The 21,355-nt window shown below is 44.7% G+C and overlaps 3 protein-coding genes across 4 annotated transcripts; 1 reads left to right on the top strand and 2 right to left on the bottom strand.

Moving 5' to 3' along the window:
- Positions 1-8,836: 8,836 nt before the first annotated feature.
- LOC131282072 (cytochrome b5) lies at positions 8,837-9,278 on the bottom strand. Its single transcript, XM_058311462.1, has 2 exons — positions 9,027-9,278; positions 8,837-8,956 (listed from the first exon to the last, which is right to left on the bottom strand). Exons 1-2 carry the CDS (start codon positions 9,276-9,278, stop codon positions 8,837-8,839), a joined length of 372 nt encoding a protein of 123 aa, XP_058167445.1.
- A 1,912-nt stretch (positions 9,279-11,190) lies between these two features.
- Positions 11,191-15,511, top strand: LOC131282566 (lateral signaling target protein 2 homolog). 2 transcript variants are annotated; one of them, XM_058312068.1, is made up of 6 exons: positions 11,191-12,286; positions 12,359-12,568; positions 12,611-12,776; positions 12,864-13,654; positions 14,471-14,603; positions 14,683-15,511. In XM_058312068.1, exons 1-6 carry the CDS (start codon positions 11,357-11,359, stop codon positions 15,036-15,038), a joined length of 2,586 nt encoding a protein of 861 aa, XP_058168051.1. In that variant the 5' UTR covers positions 11,191-11,356; the 3' UTR covers positions 15,039-15,511. The 2 variants fall into 2 exon arrangements, with proteins under 2 accessions (XP_058168051.1, XP_058168050.1); XM_058312067.1 differs by having other exon boundaries at positions 11,191-13,654.
- Positions 15,512-15,521: 10 nt separating this feature from the next.
- LOC131293915 (enhanced level of genomic instability 1) lies at positions 15,522-20,794 on the bottom strand. Its single transcript, XM_058321964.1, has 4 exons — positions 20,219-20,794; positions 18,381-20,151; positions 16,557-18,293; positions 15,522-16,177 (listed from the first exon to the last, which is right to left on the bottom strand). Exons 1-4 carry the CDS (start codon positions 20,538-20,540, stop codon positions 15,856-15,858), a joined length of 4,152 nt encoding a protein of 1,383 aa, XP_058177947.1. The 5' UTR covers positions 20,541-20,794; the 3' UTR covers positions 15,522-15,855.
- Between the last annotated feature and the right edge of the window lie 561 nt (positions 20,795-21,355).

Genomic DNA, 21,355 nt, shown 5'->3' with positions numbered 1-21,355 from the left:
AATATATCAATTTTCACTTCAATTTCTTCTTCTTGGCGTAACGACCTCTTGGTTATGCCTGCCCCGTTAAGGGCTTACGAGACTTTTTTACCCTATGTGTACGTGGATAGTCAGTACTCTCGTACAAGGGAGGGTCCGGTCTCGGTTGGGATTCGAACCTACGCCGTCGGGGTGGTGAGCCCCGGCGCTACCACTCGGCTGTCGTGGACCCTCCTCACTTCAATTTATATCCGCTTAATTAATTGAGTACATTTTAACGCGTTGCATATATTTTTACTCCACGATGTGATTAAAACCGTAATTTGTCTTCTCAGCTTGCTTGCTATGTGGTAAAGAGACGTTAGACTTCCAAACTTCACGCCCTATATGTTTAGAAATAAAAATTCTAATCCGAAAAATAAACATATTCAAATCAGGAAATAAAATCATCCTAGTCTCTATTCACATCACGTTTTTTACAAAGCGTTAGTACTCCACCTCAACCTTTGTCGTGATAATAGTTGCTAGCAATAACACTATACTTTATATTTGATGAAGTTCGATTAGTATAATTTCACTCAACTGAAAGATAGAAACTATACAAGTGATAAAAAATACAATTTACTGTCAGCCAGAATGGTGCAAACTAAATTATCGCTAGAACTATAGAAAACCATGAAACAAACACACCAAAACATAACGAGCTTCATAGTTTATCTTCCCTGCTGCAGGGTTTTTGTGATTTGATCTTTTGTTCAATTTCTACAGAAAAAAAAAACAGTCTCCCATTACAACTATTCACGCACGTTACCAGTTAGCTGCAGTCAATAGCGACCGACGTCGTAACATCGCTTGTGTAAACCCGCTACCCATTTGCATTTCTTTTCGTTCACACACATACACTATCGGTAGTGCTCCATCCCGACGAAGCATGGAAACACTGAACGCCCGAATGAAATTTCCACGGAAGTGGAGTTTTTTATTGTGTGGCAACACTGATAACGAGCAACATGTCCCCATTTTCAGACAGTTTACCACCGAACAACTCTCTCATGCTACTTTCTCCCATTTCAATTGCAACAAACCCTCGCTGCCGACCACGAAACCAGCTCGCTTTCTTCCCGTTCTTGCCATTCAGCGGACATCCGACCCACGGGTTTTCCCAGCAACCCAGGCCCACAACCGTCAGGCGGGTAGACAGACAGACAGACCGACAGACAAACAGGCAGGCAGACAGGAAACTAGTGGTGGAGCCTTTCCAACGCTTTGCCACGTTCCTCGTCCCACATTCGCTCTAGAAGATCGAAAAAGTGTGGGAAAGCGCCACCGCTCTGCTGATCGGTTGCACCGACACCTACTGTTTTTTTATGCTCATTGGCAACAATACTACCAACGATCCTGGTAGAAATACGTTCTCGAATGCACACCCCCACCTACGTTCTACGTCGTTCAGGCAGTGCCGTGCGGGAAGTGGAAAGTTTTCGAACAATATAGAATTAAATAAATGTGACAATGAACGCGAGCATGCTTCTCGGCTTCGGTTCAGCTGCCTTCAGCATCCTTTTTATCATATTTCCTCCGCCTTTTTTCCCCTCCGCTCGCAGTTTTTCCTTCGATGCCACGCATCGGGACTGCACATTTATGTCTTGTTGCATGTGCAACGCGCGCGATGACAAGCGTGATAGGGCTACTGAAAATTACAACTGTTTCCGGGAACAGGACGTCCCCCGACGTCCCTAACGGTTTGCAAAAATAGAGCATCTCCACGCCATGTCCATTCAATTGTGACGAATGCATTCGATGAACGGGGGTTTTCTGTTCGCCAGTAACAATTCGCAAAATGCAGCCGACATAGGGCAGGCAATCAAATTTGTTCATTGTTCTTCTAACTCTACCGTTCAGTGAATAATTCACTTTGAATGTAATATAAAAAACATCAAGAATTGTCATACTCGTTAAATTTCATGTAATTCAAATCCTGGATGGTATTCCAGCTGAGAACTCACCCTCAACCGGGTAATTTGCTTTATTGCAGTCAACCACGAACGCTAGCTTATGCTTGCTTAGCTGTTAATCCTTCACCCCCGGAAGGCAGCATTTGACAACGCTCACATCTCACCGCACACACGCACACACACTCACACATACAACTCTTCTTATCACAAACGAAACCTAAACGGAAATCCGTTCGTGTTGGCGGTGGTAAAACTTCATCATCGTAAAAGGTTGCACCGCACCAGCAAGCGCCTTCGAAATCACTCAAACTTACCATGAAGCCTCCTATCAAGCCACAGTTCAAACATACAGTTACAATCTCTTCGCCGGCCCTCCTCGCGCCACCCCCCTCCCCCTCCCGCCACCTTCTCCATCCCTTTAGCGGTATTACTCATATTTTAAAACACTAAGTTCCACTCTGATCCCTCCATTATCATCACCGATTGTGAGACTTTAAGCTCACTTCACAAAACTTTCCCATTTGTGTGTTTGTGCTTGCTAACGAATGGCGTCAGCACATTTGCTGGGAACGGAACACTCTCTGCTCTTGAGAAATCTGATGAGTGGGGATGTAATGAAGCTATTAAACTCGATTCTTATGCCAACGGTTACCAGTCATTAATTGAGTTCAGAGAATTTTTAAACGAACAAATTTTTATGAACAATGCGGCAAAATCTAAAAAGATTATTCAATTTAGATTTACTAACAACATGAGTAGGAACAGTTTCCCATGCGATATGATGAGAAAGTAAGTTGCATTCCCTGAATTATAGTAATGCCATAACTTAGTGCAAAGCAGGACGGTTCATATAAATTCAATTTCCATACAACACGAAGTCGTATATTGTGACAGTATAATTCGAGTCAAAATCATACATATATACATAAACAATGTACGAGCAATGTATAGTCTTTGTTGGGGTATCGATTAAGAACCGTATTACAGATTTGCCTTATGTATACGTATACATGAATGAGCAATTTATGACAATCTCTTAAATAGCCAAAGGACGTATGAACAGTGCATAGATTGAGTCGTATATTATATCGAGTCGTTTTAAAAAAGAGTACGAACGCTTGCTTAACCTTTCCATTGTATATCCATGCGCATTCTTCTCAGTGTGAATAAAGTAAGCTATGTTATAAGATATGGCGTTTTCAATGCAGGGTTAATTCCATTTGGCCGGTTTATGAGTCATAATAAGGTGAGTACTTGAACTTTAATGTGCGCATTGGCGAGCGTATTAATAAATCTATGTAGGAAAGAAGCATCAGCAGTAGCGTTATTGGCAGTGATATGGAAATAAATTTTGTCGGAGTTTTCGTTTGAAGCAAAACTACACAATAAATCATTTTTTATTTCTAGTTATCACACCAACTTCTGATATTGAAAAGAGACAAATCTTGGCGCATGAAGCCCTTTTATTCCCGCTGTACTCTAATCTACTGTAATCGCGGTGCTGCTGCTCTAATCCACCGTCATCGTGCTGCTGCTGTTATCATGATGAAGTTGCAGCTGATGCAGTTTGGTGAAAAGTAGGGGTAATATGGTTTACGAAATTGAGTTTAATTTTATGTAAAAGTGATGGTTTTGCTGGCAGCTTAAATATTCCAAAAGTTAATTTGTTGATAATATGTATTCCTGCCTATTGGACTGGCAGGAATTCATATTATCAACAAATTATAATAAAAGCTTCTTAGATATATTTTTCCTATGCTACCGTGAAAAGTCATTGAGGATTTCACTATCGAGGGAGAGGTTAGTATTGGTTGAAATAGGTTTCCAAATTATGTGTTTTCTCCCTATAACAACAGATTGGGAATCCTTTATTTCTTACCGCCAATGTGACGGATTTTTTTAATGTTTTGTTGTTTTTGTATGTTTGTATGTACCCGTGCCGTATCATAATACTTTATGCTCTCAATTTATCAGAATATTCTTAATAACAGGCCCAGCGAACATTTGTTGCTTCGAAACCCAGTCCTTTTGCAGCACTCCACCCGACAGGCGATGAACATCCCGTGCCGCTCGTTTGTTGCGTTAATTTATATGCCCTTCAGGATAGGAAGCCATAACCCCCCACTGCCCGGCAACATGCTAAGCTCCCCTACCTGGATGGTTTCATTTTTATGTTTGCTGTTTTTCTATCATATCCACATTTCACCAACTTTTCTCCCGGGGACGGTGCGCCAAAGTTTTCAATCCGCCATCGCGCCTCCCAGCGTGAGAAACGCAAATATGCACCATAAATGCGACCGCACGAGCACTCAAATTATCAATATTCATCATCGCAAATGGTACCCGAGGTCGGAATGGGTAATTAAAAGCGTATACATGCAAACAACATTTGCACCTTTACTTCTTTGTTTGGTGCGCTTTCTCTGTCGCTCTAACGCGACTAACGCAACCCTAGAGGATTTCTGATGAAGATTATCTTCTTGCACAAAAAAGGACTTATGCAGCATGTTAGTGAGTAGAAGTAAAGTTTGTTTTTATCGAGATCGTTCTTTGTAATGTGTGAAAGATCTAGAAGGACTTTTTTGTAACAAAACTCGCGAACCTTTTTTTTAACACCTTTAAGAAAACGCGAAAAATTGTGTTACAGCGTTAGCCTAAGGTGCTAACCAGAAAGGACCTGCCATAACTTAATCGTATCCCTTGCGCAAAAGCTCCATTTACCTGCATGCTGCATGATGGATGCTGGGTCTCCCCAGTGAGCTTTCCGAAGCGAACGTTTACGACCGCGGTAACCCAATCCCATCCTTGCAAGGTGCTTTTCCGGACTACAGCCGCTAATGCTACCGCAAGTGCGAGCTTCGTAAATTCTAATTACTTTTAATGTGAATTTATGCGACCTGCGTTTGACATGCGCCACTTACGTGGCATGATGTGTCCCGCCATCGATTGTAAGCGGTGATGTGCAAACACCAACTGCTGTTCAATATGTCAAACAACTGCTACTGACGATAACATCCTAGCCGGGACGCGAGCGGCCGCCGAGCACTTCATTTTCTTTTGTGTCACAAACAGAACTAATTTCTCTTGAGCTGCACTGACTTTAAAACCAATATTCAGTTGTTACTGATTAACACAACTAGCTAATTAAGGTGGGGTTTTTATTTTGTATTTTCCATGAAAACGCAGGGGTTTTTCTAGGTTTAAATGTTAATGATTTACAGCAGACAAATAGAACCAAACTTACTCGTCAAAGCTATCGATGTTAAAATTTGTTCTGTAGCCAAAACATCACGCATAATTTAATAGTATTCAACACTTTTTCTGACCAAAATAAATCATTCATTTCATGCAGTTTTTTTTTTAATACAAAACGTGCTTCTATTCATGTTCATGCCATTATTTTACGAGGACTAAAAGAAAACAACAAAGTACTCAAAGCTACGGGCGGGACAACAACTCTGTAGTAGTTAATAAAAAAATAGCTAATGAAGCTATTAAATCAAATTAACGAATGTTCATGAACGAATTTAAAAAATGTAAAATATAAAAACAACATCACTATCTTTTTATCTCAACAAAAAACATTTCAAATATTTTTTCAAGGGTTAAAGAACCAATAAAACAATTTTGTGAAAGTGGTATAAACACTAAAAGCGAGGATTATTTCATAAATAAATTTAAGAAGGTAGTTTTGCTAGTATTCAACAATTAGTATAACCATCAAGAAAAAAATATTTGAAGTGGGTGATATACCAATAATAGCATGTTTTTCAAATAGTCACAACGTAATTAAATTTTTACTAATATGTGCGACCTTCCGATACCATTTTAATTTCGATCCAGTTTATGAAATCTAGAGAGTATGAAATCAAATGCTTATGACACTCACTAAATACTTAATATTCATACGACTGAAACACACACACTTCAACAAGTCGTCAATGCCAAGGACACTGGTAATCTCTTTTCGATTCACTTCAATCTGATGTCTGCATCCAGCGAACCCGTTCCGGGGGTAAATAAATTTGATGCGATGCAAGCAAACACCTTACCGGAGAACAAGAAACCCACAACTACTACCCACTACCACCTCGTTTGCCTCCCTGCGAAACCCTCTCGCTCACTCAAATGGCACTCCATAATGACATAAAAACTAAGAGAAAAACACACGAAACGATGGGGGCAGGGTGGAAAAAGTGGGTTACGTTTTTAGCATAAACAACTCCCGTGCCGCGCTCGCTCGTCACACGAAATCAATCATCGTAATTAAATTTTCTCTCCGGCGACGGCTTTTCATCTGGCGCAGAATTTATTTGACTTCCCATCGATTGCCAACCTTCCCGAACCCCCGCTCCAGCCCCCCGGCGGCTTGGAGGTTTTTTCACTCTAGCTTCACCAGCCCGCCAGTTTCAGAGGCTGAAATCATCGAAAAGGTATTGAGTTTAAATCAATAATGAACGAATGCCAGGCGAATGGGGTTTCCGAAATGAAGCACCCCTTGCCGGGATGAAATCAGGAGAAATTGAATCCTTCGAGAAACGATGACGTATTTAGTAGGTACGGTTTTTTCTCCTTCCGATTCCGTTATTGGGTTCTCTTTCTGTCGAATCAATCCCCATAAATAAAATGATGTGGAAACGAGCTATCGGGTACAGTTTCGGATGGCTCAAATTTTTCCCATAATGAACACTATAAAGATAGAAAATCCAAGCAGCGAAAACGGCACCCAAGACCAAGACGAAATCTTGAAGCATTGCTAATCAACACATTTTCGATTCATTAGCTTCTATCGACGCTCTGTGCCGAATCCTTTTCCGAGTATAGTTTCTACAATTCGTCTGGCTTCGATATTCTTCTTAACAAGCACAATTTCAGCTAGGTACATCGTAATACCCGTTGAGGTAAAGTTTTCAACTCCACAGGATCGATGGCAGAGCGAGTGCAGTCTGCATGGCACATAACACCACATATGCTGCACAGACGGACCCGATTGAGCAGGTATCGAACTTATTTGAATTGACACTAAGAGCCTCGAACGAACGAAATCTCGTTAAAACTTTCCTATTTTACACTCACAGCTTGTCACCATCAGTTCCCGAGCAGGATCTGATAGGAGCCGGTTCCTTTTTTATTCGTTACATTTACTTTAAAGTCCCGTCCCCGCAGCCCGCCTCTCCCAACCGGGCCGGAGTGCTCATCCAACGAGCGGTTTTTGGCCAGCGGTTCGATAAGTCCATCCATTTTTCCTTCCCTTTTTGTTGCCCACCCGGCTGTAGCAAGGGGAAAATCTCCTCGAAACAATCCGACCCGGCTTGGCTTGAGCCCCCCCCTAAGCTAACTCGCTGGGTCGGGAAAGAAAAACTGCATTCCCCTTGGGAACACCTACGAAGGTGGCCGACGTTGTTAGCCAGTCGCCGCTGAAGGCCGCTGCAGAAGGAAGTGAGAAAAAAAAGTTGTTCCACTCGCTTTCAAAACCATGTAAGACACTAAAGCTAAAACTTTTGCCCTCCACCCATGCGATGCTGTCAGCAGCTTGGTTGCATCGGGCTTGGTTGCAGCTCGGAAAGGCGGAAACGTGTACCGTGTGTGTTGTGCGACCTCGGCCAACTGCACCCGCCCGTAAGGAGCTGACAAGTAACGACGATGCATGGAGGGGAGCAAAGTTTTTTAATGATTTATGTGGCCACTTCACCTTTCGGGGGGCCGGGAGCCATGTGAACTTTTGCACACAACCCCTAACATCCGCACCAGCCAACCGAAAAGGCATTCGGGTCCAACGACGTGTGAAGCGCGCCTGCTTAAGGCAACGGTTGGAAAAACTGATACCGTCCAACGTGGGCTTGTTTGCTACTACTTCGTTTTGCTCGGTTCGAACCAGAGATGGACGGATAGGTAGCGTTTTCCTGTTGTGGTTTCGTGCCGTATCGATTATGAAAGCCGTATACGGATTTGGAAGGAGTTTTTATTTAAACTTCAAACGAGATAACGTATCTCTAATCTATTGTTTAGGGGACCGAGAATATTTCCGTAGACATCAACAACCATATACAGTTTAAAACATATTGCGTCCACTTTTAAGTCGAGAGTTAAAAATGTTATGATGAATAAAGGGCATACATTTTTCGAGAGTGTATCAAATTTATTCTTACCTTGTAGATCCTCGAGAATGTTCACATGTAACCTCGAAAGTAGGCTAACATTTTAAGCATGCGGTATTTTTTGTTGCAAACTCTACGAAAAGAAGAATACCTCAGACTAAAAACCTCCATCATCCACGCCTTCAGGACATGTCAACAAAATTCTGCTGCGAAGGAAAACCCCCCCATTACTGCGACAACATGCCAGGCAGGTTGCGGCTTTGGTGGTGCGCTTGGTGGGGAGGGTTTTTTAATGCCTATCCTGTTCTGTTTTCGAACCATTGTTGTTATAAAAACGAAGGAAAAAGCACATAAGAAATGCAGAAAAACCTGGTAGCAACCCTGCCACCACACAACGGCAGGCAACTCCCCTAACCATCAATCGATAATCTCGATAGGTCCGTCCTGCTTAATTCCAACCACAGCAACTCCTCGAGGCGCTTCCGGTTGGTGAAAAGTATGTTAGGATGATTGAAACTTTGAAAAGATAGCTTTCGATATTTTTACCTGTCCCGGCATTTGGGGAGCCTGCACAATGGATGGTTGATATATTTTTCTTTTCTCATGTTTACAATGGGTATACTGTACGGAGATTTTATCAATATTTATAATTCATACGTTACTTGAACGAGCGGTATATATTTATTAATAATATATAATAATATTATATCACTTTTTTTAGGCTAGGTGGGCTGATATGATGAGAAATACTTTAAAAGGCAACAGTATGTGACGCTCTTTTTAAATCTAAAACTTTACGTTGCGTTAACCGCAAAGAATAAACTTCCGACGTTTGCTTCGTTTCTTCTCAACGAGATTTTCTTCCGACTCCGCATAGGAAACACTCTTTTGGCCACTGGCTAGGCGATTCTTTGCCTGATCGCACTGTAAAAGATTCAGTAGAAACTACCTACTTATTTCACATTTCATTTGGTCTAGCATTCTGTTTACATACCTGTACCAACACACCAACTTGCAGCGTTCTGAGAATTCGCATCGCATCCGACGAATGGCCAAAGTCGTCAAAGTCCTTCGTACCATCCTTGCCAGCCCACTCGGTGATCAACTCACTGCCTCCCGGGTGGTCTTCCATATAGCTGGTAACATCGTACACGTTATCCCTTATCACTATCCACGTGGGAGTTCCTCCCTTTCCGTTATGCATGGCCACCTCCGCCAGGGTGTACTCTTTCAGCTCACCAGGCATGATTTTGTGAACAATCAGTGGGCAAAGACCTAAATTCCAATTAATGTTCACTCGTACAGAGACTGCACTTTTATAGATCACCTCAACCGATCTGATAAGAATAATCTCGTAGGCGTGCGTTGATTATACAAGGGACGAGTGATATACGTGCTCCCTAACGGCGAACGCCTCGGTAAGAGATAATGAACCGGCTTCGTTACACACATTTAGCCCATAGATAAACAATCAGCATTCCACGTCGTTGCTTATCTTTTAAGGTGGAATTAATGTTTATAGAAATAATAGTTTTTATTTTATGAATATTTGACCGGACTGAACGCTGATTGAAAATAATACGTTGATTTACCAGACAAATATACAATTCTTTCAACCTAACGCATAAACACAAATTGTAGCGAGAGCATTTCCTCCCAGCTTCCCACAGCTGAATTCTTGTGATTGAATCACAGTTTGGTGATTTTATGCGCTCATTGCGTCAACAATATTTTAAGCGAGCAACGTGTTGAGTTTAAAACGATGCAAATTAAACTTTTGAATTGAATTTCCGTTGATTATTCGTGGAACTACTAGGTTCACCGTTCATTTACAAAGAACAATCAGCTGAATGTAACAACCAATCTAGAGCAATAGGTTGAATCATGTAGAGTTATATTTTTAACAAAATTCCGGTAAAACTGTAAATCAGGTCCTGGTCTGAATCATTGTCACTAAGTTCTATTGTATTTGTTTAAAATAGGTTCGTGATTTTTTCTCGAATTGAGTCCCAAACAAAACAAATCTGATTCAAATCCCAAGCGAATCAGTTGATTTAAATCAGATCCGAAACTGTCAAATGAGACTCAATCCTTTAGAATTCGTCACGGTATCTTTGAATCTTCCGAATCCCGATTCTGCCAACACTACTTTCCAGTTACAGTCTGTTCCCGAGTTACGCGGATTATGGGGACCAGAGAAATCCGCGTATCTCGAATTTCCGCGTATCTCGAATATTGCTTGACACATAGTTTATACTAGGAGTTAAGAGATCGAGCTCTTGTGTACATGTATCATAGAATATTCAAAAATTTTCTTTGTTCATTAATATGAATGCAATGCAAGCGTATTCAAACAACATAAATTGCAACAAACGAAATAAAAAGCGTAAGTTATGCAAATGTGTAATTTACATATTTATTCGTGTGGTTGTACATCTCAGGAATTTAAATCGATGTAATAAACCCAATCTACTGTCAAACTTTGAAAACCGCGTACAGTCTGTTCTCGAGTTACGCGGTTCTCGACTTACGCGGATTCGGAGATACGCGGTTTTCAAAATTTGACAGTAGATTGGGTTTATTACATCGATTTAAATTCCTGAGATGTACAACCACACGAAAAAATGTGTAAATTACACATTTGCATAACTTACGCTTTTAATTTCGTTTGTTGCAATTTATGTAGTTTGAATACGCTTGCATTGCATTCATATTAATGGACAAAGAAAAATTTTGAATATTCGATGATACATGTACACAATAGCTCGATCTCTTAACTCCTAATATAAACTATGTGTCAAGCAATATTCGAGATACGCGGATTTCTGTGGAACGCAAAACCCGCGTAACTCGGGAACAGACTGTATCGCCGAATCCGCGTAAGTCGAGAACCGCGTAACTCGAGAACAGACTGTATGTCAAAAATCTAATAAAAAACACAATTCGTCTTGCAGAAACGTAGAAGAAAAGAGGTGTTCAATTTTCGTCCGTGTATTTTTATCAAATCATTGTCTTATCAGTGCAAAGTTACGCATTATCAAACCATTGATTCTGCGTACCGTCCTGTTCCGTACTCGGAGCAATCGTCAGAGAGATTTTTTATGTTGAACAAAGTTGTTGTTTAGATTACGTATTTCTGTCCTGCAAAGAAGGTGCTAACTACAATCACCCACTCTGCAGTATCACAGCAAGGACGGTTTGTTTTTGGATTGTGCAATTATGCTGCGGAAGATGACATGTTAAATGTTTTCTGTTAGAATGAGTGTACAAGAACAGGGATGAATCTACGGTGCTCCATGCACGAAGCTCCCTGTTGACAACAGGATGCAAAGTCACGGACATAATATTATGACACGGATTCGCACACACAGCAGCAGCTTGGAGTCGTACAGCACAACCGAAATATTGGCAGCATCCTCTTCGACAGCGCTGGAAAGTTCCATTATGGACCCGTCGGATGCATTGGTAGGCACCAGTGATCGCGACACAGGGATGGCAGACGTGGAGGGCTCTTCCCCTATCCATCACAACCACCACCATCACCATCATCATCCGGTGACGATGGCACTGATGAACGGAGTTACCATCACCGTGACCAGCAACGGTAGCAATAACAACAACAATATTGCCGACGAGGATGATGATAAGTGTCCCACTGATAAGGACGGGAGCGATTTGCGTGCTATTGATTTTGCCAGCGCAACGAACCATCACTCGGAGTCGCAGGAATCCGTGCTGGACTTTGATGGCTCCGCAGTGGACGATGATAACGATGGCCACGGTAGTGGCATGATGGTGGATTCGATGGAGGTAGCCGAAATTGCCATTAACAGTAGCAACAGCAACAGTAGTAGTGGTAGTAGTAGCAGCAACAGCAGCAGCAGCAGCTCGAACAGCAGCAATAGTTCCAGTGCAAGCAGTAATTCGGAAAAACCCTCCAACCAGCAGCCACAACCGACGGAGGTTGAGGGAGAAGCAACAGCGGCAGCAGCTGAGGAAGAACAGGACGACGAGGAGGAGGAGGAGGACGATGATGAGGAAGAAGATGAAGATGATGCGCGCGGGGAGGACGATGGGGAAGACAGACAAGAGGCGGCCGAAGTGGCCAACGGTGGGGCGGACGAGTCAACGAGCGATGACAAGATCATGCGCACGGCTGACGATCCACTGCTGCAGGAAACGATAAATGCGCTTATGAACGGAACCGGGGGAATAGAGGTTGTAAAACTTGAAAGTACTCCTGCCGCCTCGGCAGTGGCGTCTGTAATTGCAGCTGTAGTAGCTGGCACCGAAATGGCCACCGAACGTACGGTTGCTAATGACGAGCTGGAAACGGATCGTAACTACCAGTGCACGTACTGCGGCAAGTTGTTTACACGTTCGAACACCCTCTCCTACCACCTGAAGGTGCACACGGGCGAGCGACCATTCAAATGCAAGCACTGCTCGAAGGCCTTCCGCGAACAGTACCGGCTGATGAAGCACATAAAAACGCACGCCAAGTGTCGCAACAGGCGAATGGAGCGGACGAAAGAGGTGCAGCGCGTATCCAACGGAAGGGAACATCTGCATCGGAAGGCATCGGTGTCGTCACTGGTACATCCGATGATGGGCGGAAACAGTCTCGCGTCGGCGGAGGAAGATTGTGCCACCGGAGATAGTGACCGATTTTTCAAGCACTACGATCTTCCCGACGGCGCGGCAGCGATGAAGCTCGAACCGGACATTTCCCTCACCGAGGAGGGTATGTCCGAGGTACACGATCCCGATGCAATGCTGACCGAGGAGGTCGAGGTGATGGACGAAGGGCAAATGGCGTGCGGGATGGAAGAGACGATCGGCGATCCGGGCGTTACGCTGACGGCGGATGCCAGCGATATTCGCCATCAGATCATCGAGGAGCGGATCAAATCGCTCCAGCGTGAGGTGCATCTGGTCAATCAAAACCTCAACCGCGTCGAGTCGAAGGTGGACGGACTGACGAGGATCATTTCGCTGCTGATCGAAAAGTTCGAGGAAGACGTCGATCCGGCACAACGACTAGCAACAAACGGTTCGCAAACGATCCCAGCCGAGGACGCATCGATCGTTCCCGTGACCTCACTCACCGTCGTCGCACAACAGGCCACTCCGTCAACGGCCATTACAGCGCCATCTTCCACATCTTCCTTGCAACCGAAAACACTTCTACTCAGTTCGACCCCGGCACAACAGAACTCCGTGAACCAACAGCAGACCACCGTCTACACCCACGTGGCGACCGTAGGACAACCCACGCAACTGCAACAAACGGTCGTGCCATTAAAGGAATCGCGCTCCGGCAACACACAATACTATCAGTTCACTGAACCGGCCATAGCTCATTCCAAGACGACGGCGACTTCTGCACCAACATCCGTCACGGTCACACCATCCCCATCACCAACCCCTCCACCGAGTTCGGTACAAAGCCAGCCATTTACTATTGCCCACTCCGGCGGTCACAGCATTACCGGTGTGATGAACGGCAATCAACTGCTCGATGCATTCCCCGAAATCCCGGAACTACCGATCAGGACCGTGAGCGACTTTCTCGATCTAAACGACCACTGCACCGACAACGAGCAGTTCCTGCTCCAGATGGTAAGTACCCAGGGGTTTGCCGTGCTCTTCAATTTGTTAGAGAAATTATTTTCGAAATGGGAAAGCATAATTTGCGGGTCTTTTTGAGCCAACTTGAAAACATATTACCTTTTGGTTTTTTTTATCAACTTACAATCTTAACTTGCTATTTTGTTTATACATCCGGACAATTGTTGGCCGAATCAATAGCGATATTAAATACAATAAGGTTTTCTAAACGATATCAGAATTTTTACCAAGATCACAGGGATGCAAAACTTATATAATTTGTCATTTTAATTACCAACTCATTTTTTTATATCAACATCTGTCTTAAATTTAACGATAATAATCTTTTTAATCATACCATTTCTTTTGAAAGCTCCTAAGCTAAGACCTTTTAATCGATCTCGCAATAGTTTCTTTAGCATTTATAAAACTAATTTTCAATCGTAGCATGAAATATAAATTTAGCGTAATGATACACCTGCATAAAATGTGCCCAACGTTCGGGCAAAATAACCTTTTTTTTAATTTGTGCTTTTCTGTAGTAGCAAAACCATAGGATATCAGTAAATTTTTAAGCTTGTTTCTCAGCATAGTTAGCAGAAGGCAAGATCCTCACAAAATTAACGAAGATTTCCGAACAGTTTGTTCCCACAAACGAATGGTTCGATAAGTTTCAACGAATAGGAAAACATCCTGCCAGAATGTTGTTTCGTAAAAATTGAATTGAATTAAGGGGTTCCCATTGCAATTCGGTTGTTTGTTCTATTTGAGATTTCATTCTGTAATCATCTTTGGCGCTTACTGACCTAAATGTTTCCCACCCGGCAGATGATAAGGTTACACCAGGAAATACACAACTCACAGCCATTCCAACGCAACATCAAGCGAATGATGGAAGCACTCGTCACCTACGAGGTCCTTTGTCAGTTCAGTTGGAGTGGAAAATCGGCCATTAATGGACGTAAGTATTGTACGCCTCCCTTTCTCGGACGTTGTTCTACTATATGCCACTCTCTTCCTGGATTTATTTTCCCCACCAGAGTATACCAAGTACGTGTTTGGGAACAGTTTGGGCATAATCGATTTGCTGACGAAAACACTCAACCTGGGCAAAAGCGCCGAGGAAGCGGAAGCGAACCAGAAGCCCATTTTCGCCGCCATCCAGAGCTTCATCAAACACTCCCGCCAGAACATGATCCGCGACAGCCGGAAGCGTCGTGATCCGATGCGCGGTGGAGCAGGCGGTGCCGGTGACACGGGTGGCGGTGGGGACGGGGGCAGTAGCGGCGGTGCCATAACGTTTCACCTGAACGGAAGCGATAGGTTTCAGACTAAGTTGATCAAATCGGAACATTCGGCTCACCAGCAGCAGGAATTGGTGAACCCCCAGTTTTAAGGGCATCCGCATTGCAGGAAGGATCCCGCTTCCGTGATCCGCGCTTCTTTTTGTGAATATACTTAAGACATAGACGAGATTAATCCTTGATCAACGTACAAAGTACTTGTGCAGCATTGATCCTGGACGATCAGATAAAATGCAATATGCAGACATCGGTCGGGAGGACGAGCAAAGCGGTCTCGCCGAAAATTGTTCTCTTCGGGCCGACCAAAACCTGGTGTTTTCTTCCATTGTGTATCGTTCAGTTTTTAGCGTTGACCTTGTACATTTTAACCCTTGACGCAACCCGTCGTATAGAATATAGTGTTTGTCTATTTTTATGCCAATGACGAGAAAAATATGATTACAGTCCTGGGAAATCGTAGTGTGGCATAGTCGATTACTTACGTACTTCTGTAGGTCTCTGTGATGGCAAATAAATTAATCAACCCAATATTCCGTTTGTAACATTACCTCAATCTTCATATTGATTAACCGTAGCTCGATGTTTACCGGAATTAAATGCTAATTTTTCGCTCGCAGCATTATTCTACCCTTCCACTTATCTGGGACTTGGACGACATCGATCGTCGGAATTTTAGCCGAATTCGAAATATTTTACGACGTTTAATAGTATAAATTTTGTTTTTGCACTACACTTTCGAAAACAATTGACTACAGGTGCATTTTAATTTGAATCAGTTAGAATAAATAGTCGTAAAACGGATCCAGAAAAACATCGTACACGTCCACTTTTCATCGATAGCTATACTTTAATTCTATGTTTAATTGTATAGTGAACATTTAACATGTCCCTCAGTTCAATTATCCCTTATTAATTCTTCCTGTTTAGCTCCTCCGTCCCCTCTTTGTGTAGCTGATGTTCTTCGAATCGATGGCTTAGCGCATCGAAATGATCCACACTGAAGGTCCCACCTGGAGTCGAAAGTCCTGAAGCTGCGTTCAAGAAAGTGCTACCCGTGTTAATGTTGCAGGTGTTGAAATTACGCAGATAATGATAGAACCGGCTGCCGCGCCTTTCCTGCGCCGATCGGTCGCGCTCGGTGCGACAGATTTGGCGTAGCATGGGTTCATAGTCGCAGGTGGTCACTCGCGATCGAACGCCGTTCACACCGATGTAGGATGCTATCGTTTGCCTATGAAAAAAAGGAAATCAATTCTATTATGTCTTGGGGTAAAAGACCAAAAACGTCATTTTAAACATTGACATAGTTAACTGTTGTGGTGCAACTTAATCCATAGCTTCTGGCCGATTTTAAAGATATTATACTTCGCTCAACGATAACTGTGAAGCAACGTCTGGACCACAAACAAGCAATATATCCAGGCAGGCAGTTATACGGTTGGCGATTAAATTAAAATTACATTTAAGCGGACATGAAATGATTCATTCGTTACCATGGTAATTTGATTTTGCATGTGGAGGTTTGAGGTTTATGATTTCCAAAGTTACCACCAATCAGTGAAAGTAGCTATTGTTTAAAATAGCCTTAAGAAGGTGTTGCTAAAGCTTACCTTTGCTCATGTTCTAGCTTCCGAAGACAGTCGTACGACTTAGCCGCCGCACCAGCACCACTACCGCCTTCTTCCTTGCAGTTTCCCTTCGTGGCCTTTGTTCCATCGTTCCGGGCGCGATTGAACCAATCGATCCATGAGCCCTCGACTAGCGCGTGTCCGATCTCGTTGGCCAACTGCTGCTGCTGTTGCTCGTCCTGCAGATCACGGCCATACCGCACACGGTTCCGCCGCGTGACGCCCCAGCCCGTCTCCGCCCTGCTAATGTTTTCGTACAGAAAGCTTAAATCTTCGAACCACACAACATCCGGCGGAAGAACGGTCGGACCGGCCACCTGAGCACCGATGGTATCGCGTCGTCGGGGCCGTTTCGGTGGGCTTGTCCTTTTCTTCGCTTTGCTCACGGGTGTACCGGCCGCCTGGCCAATCAGCCTCGGCACCTCCCGTAGCACCAACTCCATGTTACACCAAAGCGTATCGAATTCGAGCGGAAGCCGAAGGAGCATTTCTTCGTTTTGATTGCGCGTAAACAGCTGGTAGAGTGTTGTGTGTTGGACCGGTGGTTTCGCGGCAGTGGACACACTTTTTCCAACCTTTTTTCCACCCGCACGTTTTGCCGGTTGAAATGAACCCGTTTCGTCGTCGACCTGTTGGTCGACCAACTCTTCCGATCTCGTTTCATTCAACTCCCCATCGGACGCTTCATCACTTAGCTCGTGGCCGTACGAAGAATCGTCTGCCCGCACGTTGCCAGTGAGAAACCGGGTCATATCGCCCCCGCTCTGGATGAAAAATTGTAGCTCGTTCAGTGTTTTCCGCATATCTTTCCGGTTGTGTGCGTACAGCCGTCCGAGGTCGTGCTGATCGATCGGTATCCGCTCGACGAGCGCCAGAAGCGAGAGGAACTTTGCCACGTTCGCGATGCCCGGTGCGATGTATCGGATCACGTTGTTGCGCGCCATATAGCGGGCCATGTGCGGGCAGGATGGATTTGTCGTCGTCAGCACGATCGGGCGCTTCGAGGTGGCAACGAGTTGATTGATCGCTCCCAGGAACCCATCGTCCTGCTCGAACACGATGTCCGCGTCCTCGATCAGTATGAGCGAAAGTTTCTTCGACCCGTTGCCATTCGTCTCGCTAAACGATGGTCGTCGTTCGAGGCAGCTGAAACCACCGTTCAAAAGGCCACCTTTTTTGCCAACCGCGGTGACCTTCTGACGGGACACCAGCAAACCGTCGAGTGAGTTCGAACGTTCCGTCTTCTGGCGCACCAGATGGCTCTGGGTGGCCTCCAACAGTTCCTGGAGGATAATCTTCCCCTTCCGCCGGCTGCTGGCGTTGATTTCGAGCACATTAAAGTTCATCTCCTTCGCCACCGCGTACACATTGCAGGTCTTACCGCTACCGGGTGGACCGACCAATACCACGTGATTACACAATTCGCCGGCTCCACCGAACGAAGAGGAGCTTCCATTTGAATGCTCAAAATCGACATCGTTTCCGTCGTGATCGCCGTTCAACGCGCCACCAGTACGTCGCGATCCGCCAGCACTTTCGTCTTGCCAAGGCGACAGGAATCGCTTCAGCAGCGTTGCCGGCACGTAGTTAACCAGTATCTGTTCCGTGTTTTGAGGTTTATACTTTTCCGTGAACAGCAGTTCTCCGTTACGGCAGTGAAAGCACGGTTCGATTATTTCTATACTCTCGTCCAGCAAGCTGGAGGACGAGTTTTTCTTGCTGAAACCATTCGTACCTTGTTTACGGGAAGATATTTTATTAGATCGTTCGATGGATTCGACCTCTTGCTCCCCCTTTACTAGCAGCTGGTAGTCCTGGTAGATCGTACGGAACTGTTTGTAGCACTTGAACACCGGAAAATGTTGGTAGCGCTGTTTGTAATCGCGCACGATTTCCTTTACGTGTTCAATCTCCGGAAGGTCGTAATCGAACGCGGTGTCGGTCTCGAGGTCATTCAGCTCGATGCACTTGATCAGCGCTTCCTCATAATCGTCCACACTGCAACCGGTGAACAGTCCGTACCGAATCTTTCGACTCTTCGTTCCCTTGCTCGTTGCCGGCGAATCGGGTTGTGCCGGGCGCACTCTTATACAACTTCGGCCCAAATCTCTCGATCTCACACCTGCATCCTGGTCCGAACGGTCCTCCAACTGAGTGACGTGGCTGACGAGCGGGAAAACTGGGGACTCATTCAGCACGTGCTCTTCATAGGCGGCACGTTTCTCCATCTCTTGGCGCATCTTCTCCGGAATGCCGGACATCAGAAAGAGTTGGCGAGCACGTGCCTTTTCTGGATCGATTACCGGTTGCTGCTTACTGCTGACCGTGGCTCTCGAGAACACTGGAGCCAATTTCACACTCTTCGGTGTGGTTGGCCACTCGGTCGTCGATGTATCGCCGTTCGTTCCGTTTGTACCAGCCGACTGACCGTCACCGGAGGAAAACATCCTTAGCGACGGGCTTCGGACCACCTGCATCGCGCTAGGCGACTGGACATTGATGATCTTCAGCGGAGTGACGATCACCTTCTTGTTCGATGCTGCTGGCTTTTGTTGCTTCTCCTTTTCCGGACTAAAGCGTTCAAAAGAGGCGTAATCTTTGATTCGGTTCGCACACGATCGTCGTGGACGGGTGGAGAGTTCCGAGGGTGGCGTCTCCGGGGGCGCCGTATTGGCCTGCGATGATTCACCATTTTCGGTTCTCGGTTTGGCGCTCCTCCGGGAGCCTGTAGCTGGCGAAATGTCTTTTTTCCCTTCAACCGGGGACACCTTGTTAAAATACCCGAGGAGACTGTCCTTCTTTTTCCTCGGAGATGACAGATGCTTGAGAAACTCATCGTTAGATGAATCCTCAATGTCTATGACCGCAGTGTTTTCTTTTTCCACCACTTTGGAAGCCCTTTTTTTGCCGTCACTTTCACTTTCCAAAGGATGGTCTTTAGGTTTTTTCGACTGCGACGATCGCCTTGCTGGCCCCATGGTCACAGGATTGTTGCTTTGCTTTCTCACAACAGAGACTTCCGGTGTAGCACGGCCATTTTTAGTGCTTTCAAGGACCGCTTCGACCTCCTCCCCCTCTTTCGTCTCATCTTCCTCCTCCGCGGCCATGTTGCTGATCAATTTTTTCATTCTTTTCGCTCGCTTTTTCAACTGATGATCGATGTATTCACCTTCGGCATCCTCTTGTATCTTCCGTTTACCGGAACCCTTACGCTCGGCCCATTGTTGCAGCTGTAGCTTTCGTTTAGCCTTTTCCTGGCGGGCGATCTGCAGATTAGAGCTTGTATCGGTAGCCACATCCAGCTCCCTGCCGGGCGAGTTCGAACCGATGGCTTTCGATCGCGCACCCATCATGAGCTGGAAGGCATTGATGGTTTTGTTCTCTTTGCCATTCTTTTCGCCGACCGGTGGCGGAAGACTCCCATCGTGAGGGTCTAAGTTGCCCTGGTCGGTGCCTTCGAGTTCTTTCGTTTTAGGCTGTAGTTCCTTTAAGCTTTCCTTCTGAGGTTTTGTTTTGGAATCATCATTAGTCTGGTTGTTTTTTCTGGGCGATACACGACATCTGACGATATTCAATTCTGTGAAAATAGGATATAAACATTTGTTAAGAGCTGGTACAAACAAATGCAAGCTGGTTCCCTTTACCTTTTTTCTGACTCTTAGCAACCTTTTCCTTCTGCTTCGATTGGTTTTCTTCCTTCCCGCTCATTGTATCCGCCCCCTCGTCAACTGTTGCAGCTTCCACTGCCGCGGCCGCTTGTCGAATGCGGGCGTGTTTTTTTGCGTGCTTACGTTTCTTCAACGATTTCAGCACCGAAGTCATGTTCTCCGCAATCAACCGATCCAGCTCCACTTTCGAGAGCGTCGATAAGGTGTTTCCCGAAGCAGACGATAGCGACGAAACCGACGAGGAAGATGATGACGACACAATGGATTCTGTCTTGCTGCTCACTGCCGGTGCCATCATAAGTTTCGTTCGCAACCTAATTCATTGCGGACCTCGAAAAAACGACCATATACGCAAAGCTGCAGCTAGAAAACCGAGGAGCAACAGCAACGTAAGCTATGTTCATAAAAGAATGGAAGTGGACGCCGAAACCCTTTGTCGAATGGGGTAATTCACATCAGCGCACCTCTCACAACCATTTTAAGGGTGTTGAAGAACTTTACACCTAAATTTTCACTGCCTACAACTTGTTGATTGTATGTAACTTTGCCTAAAATTCCACCACACTAGTATGGTAGCTTGAGTTTTGGAGGAACATAAAAACATTTGACAATTGTTATTCGCGCGTATTTTCGCAGCGTGACAGATGGTCATGAGCTGTCATAATAGCAAAAAGCGCTGGAGCACTCGCTTGGATGACGAAGAATTTTGTAGATCACGTGTTGGAGGATTTTACACGTGATGCCATAAAATTAATTCCTAATTAAATGATTACCCTACGTAACACATTTTCTATGCATTACAGAACATATCAGCTCACCTCTAATTATTAATAGAACAACACTCAGAGATAATACTCTTCCTTATCCAGGAAAAAAAAAGAACAACCCTACCTGTACCTTACTACCGCTGTGTTTTTGTTTTTCGCTGCGCTTTAAAAACACTCCCGTTGATAAGCCATATAAAATGTAATTATTGAAAAAATACCCTGGCAAAGTGGACTGCAGTGAGGCAATCGTTCAACTTCCGATTATGCTTTAATGCATTCCACCGCGCATATCCAACCAGTTCGAGCAGGAAATGTTACCAGAAACGAAAAATGGCAGAACAAATTG

Source organism: Anopheles ziemanni, chromosome 2 (genome assembly GCF_943734765.1).
Source record: "Anopheles ziemanni chromosome 2, idAnoZiCoDA_A2_x.2, whole genome shotgun sequence".
Taxonomy (NCBI): Eukaryota; Metazoa; Arthropoda; class Insecta; order Diptera; family Culicidae; genus Anopheles; species Anopheles ziemanni.
The sequence above is the reverse complement of the archived record's forward strand: the minus strand, read 5'-3'. Positions and strand labels throughout refer to the sequence as shown.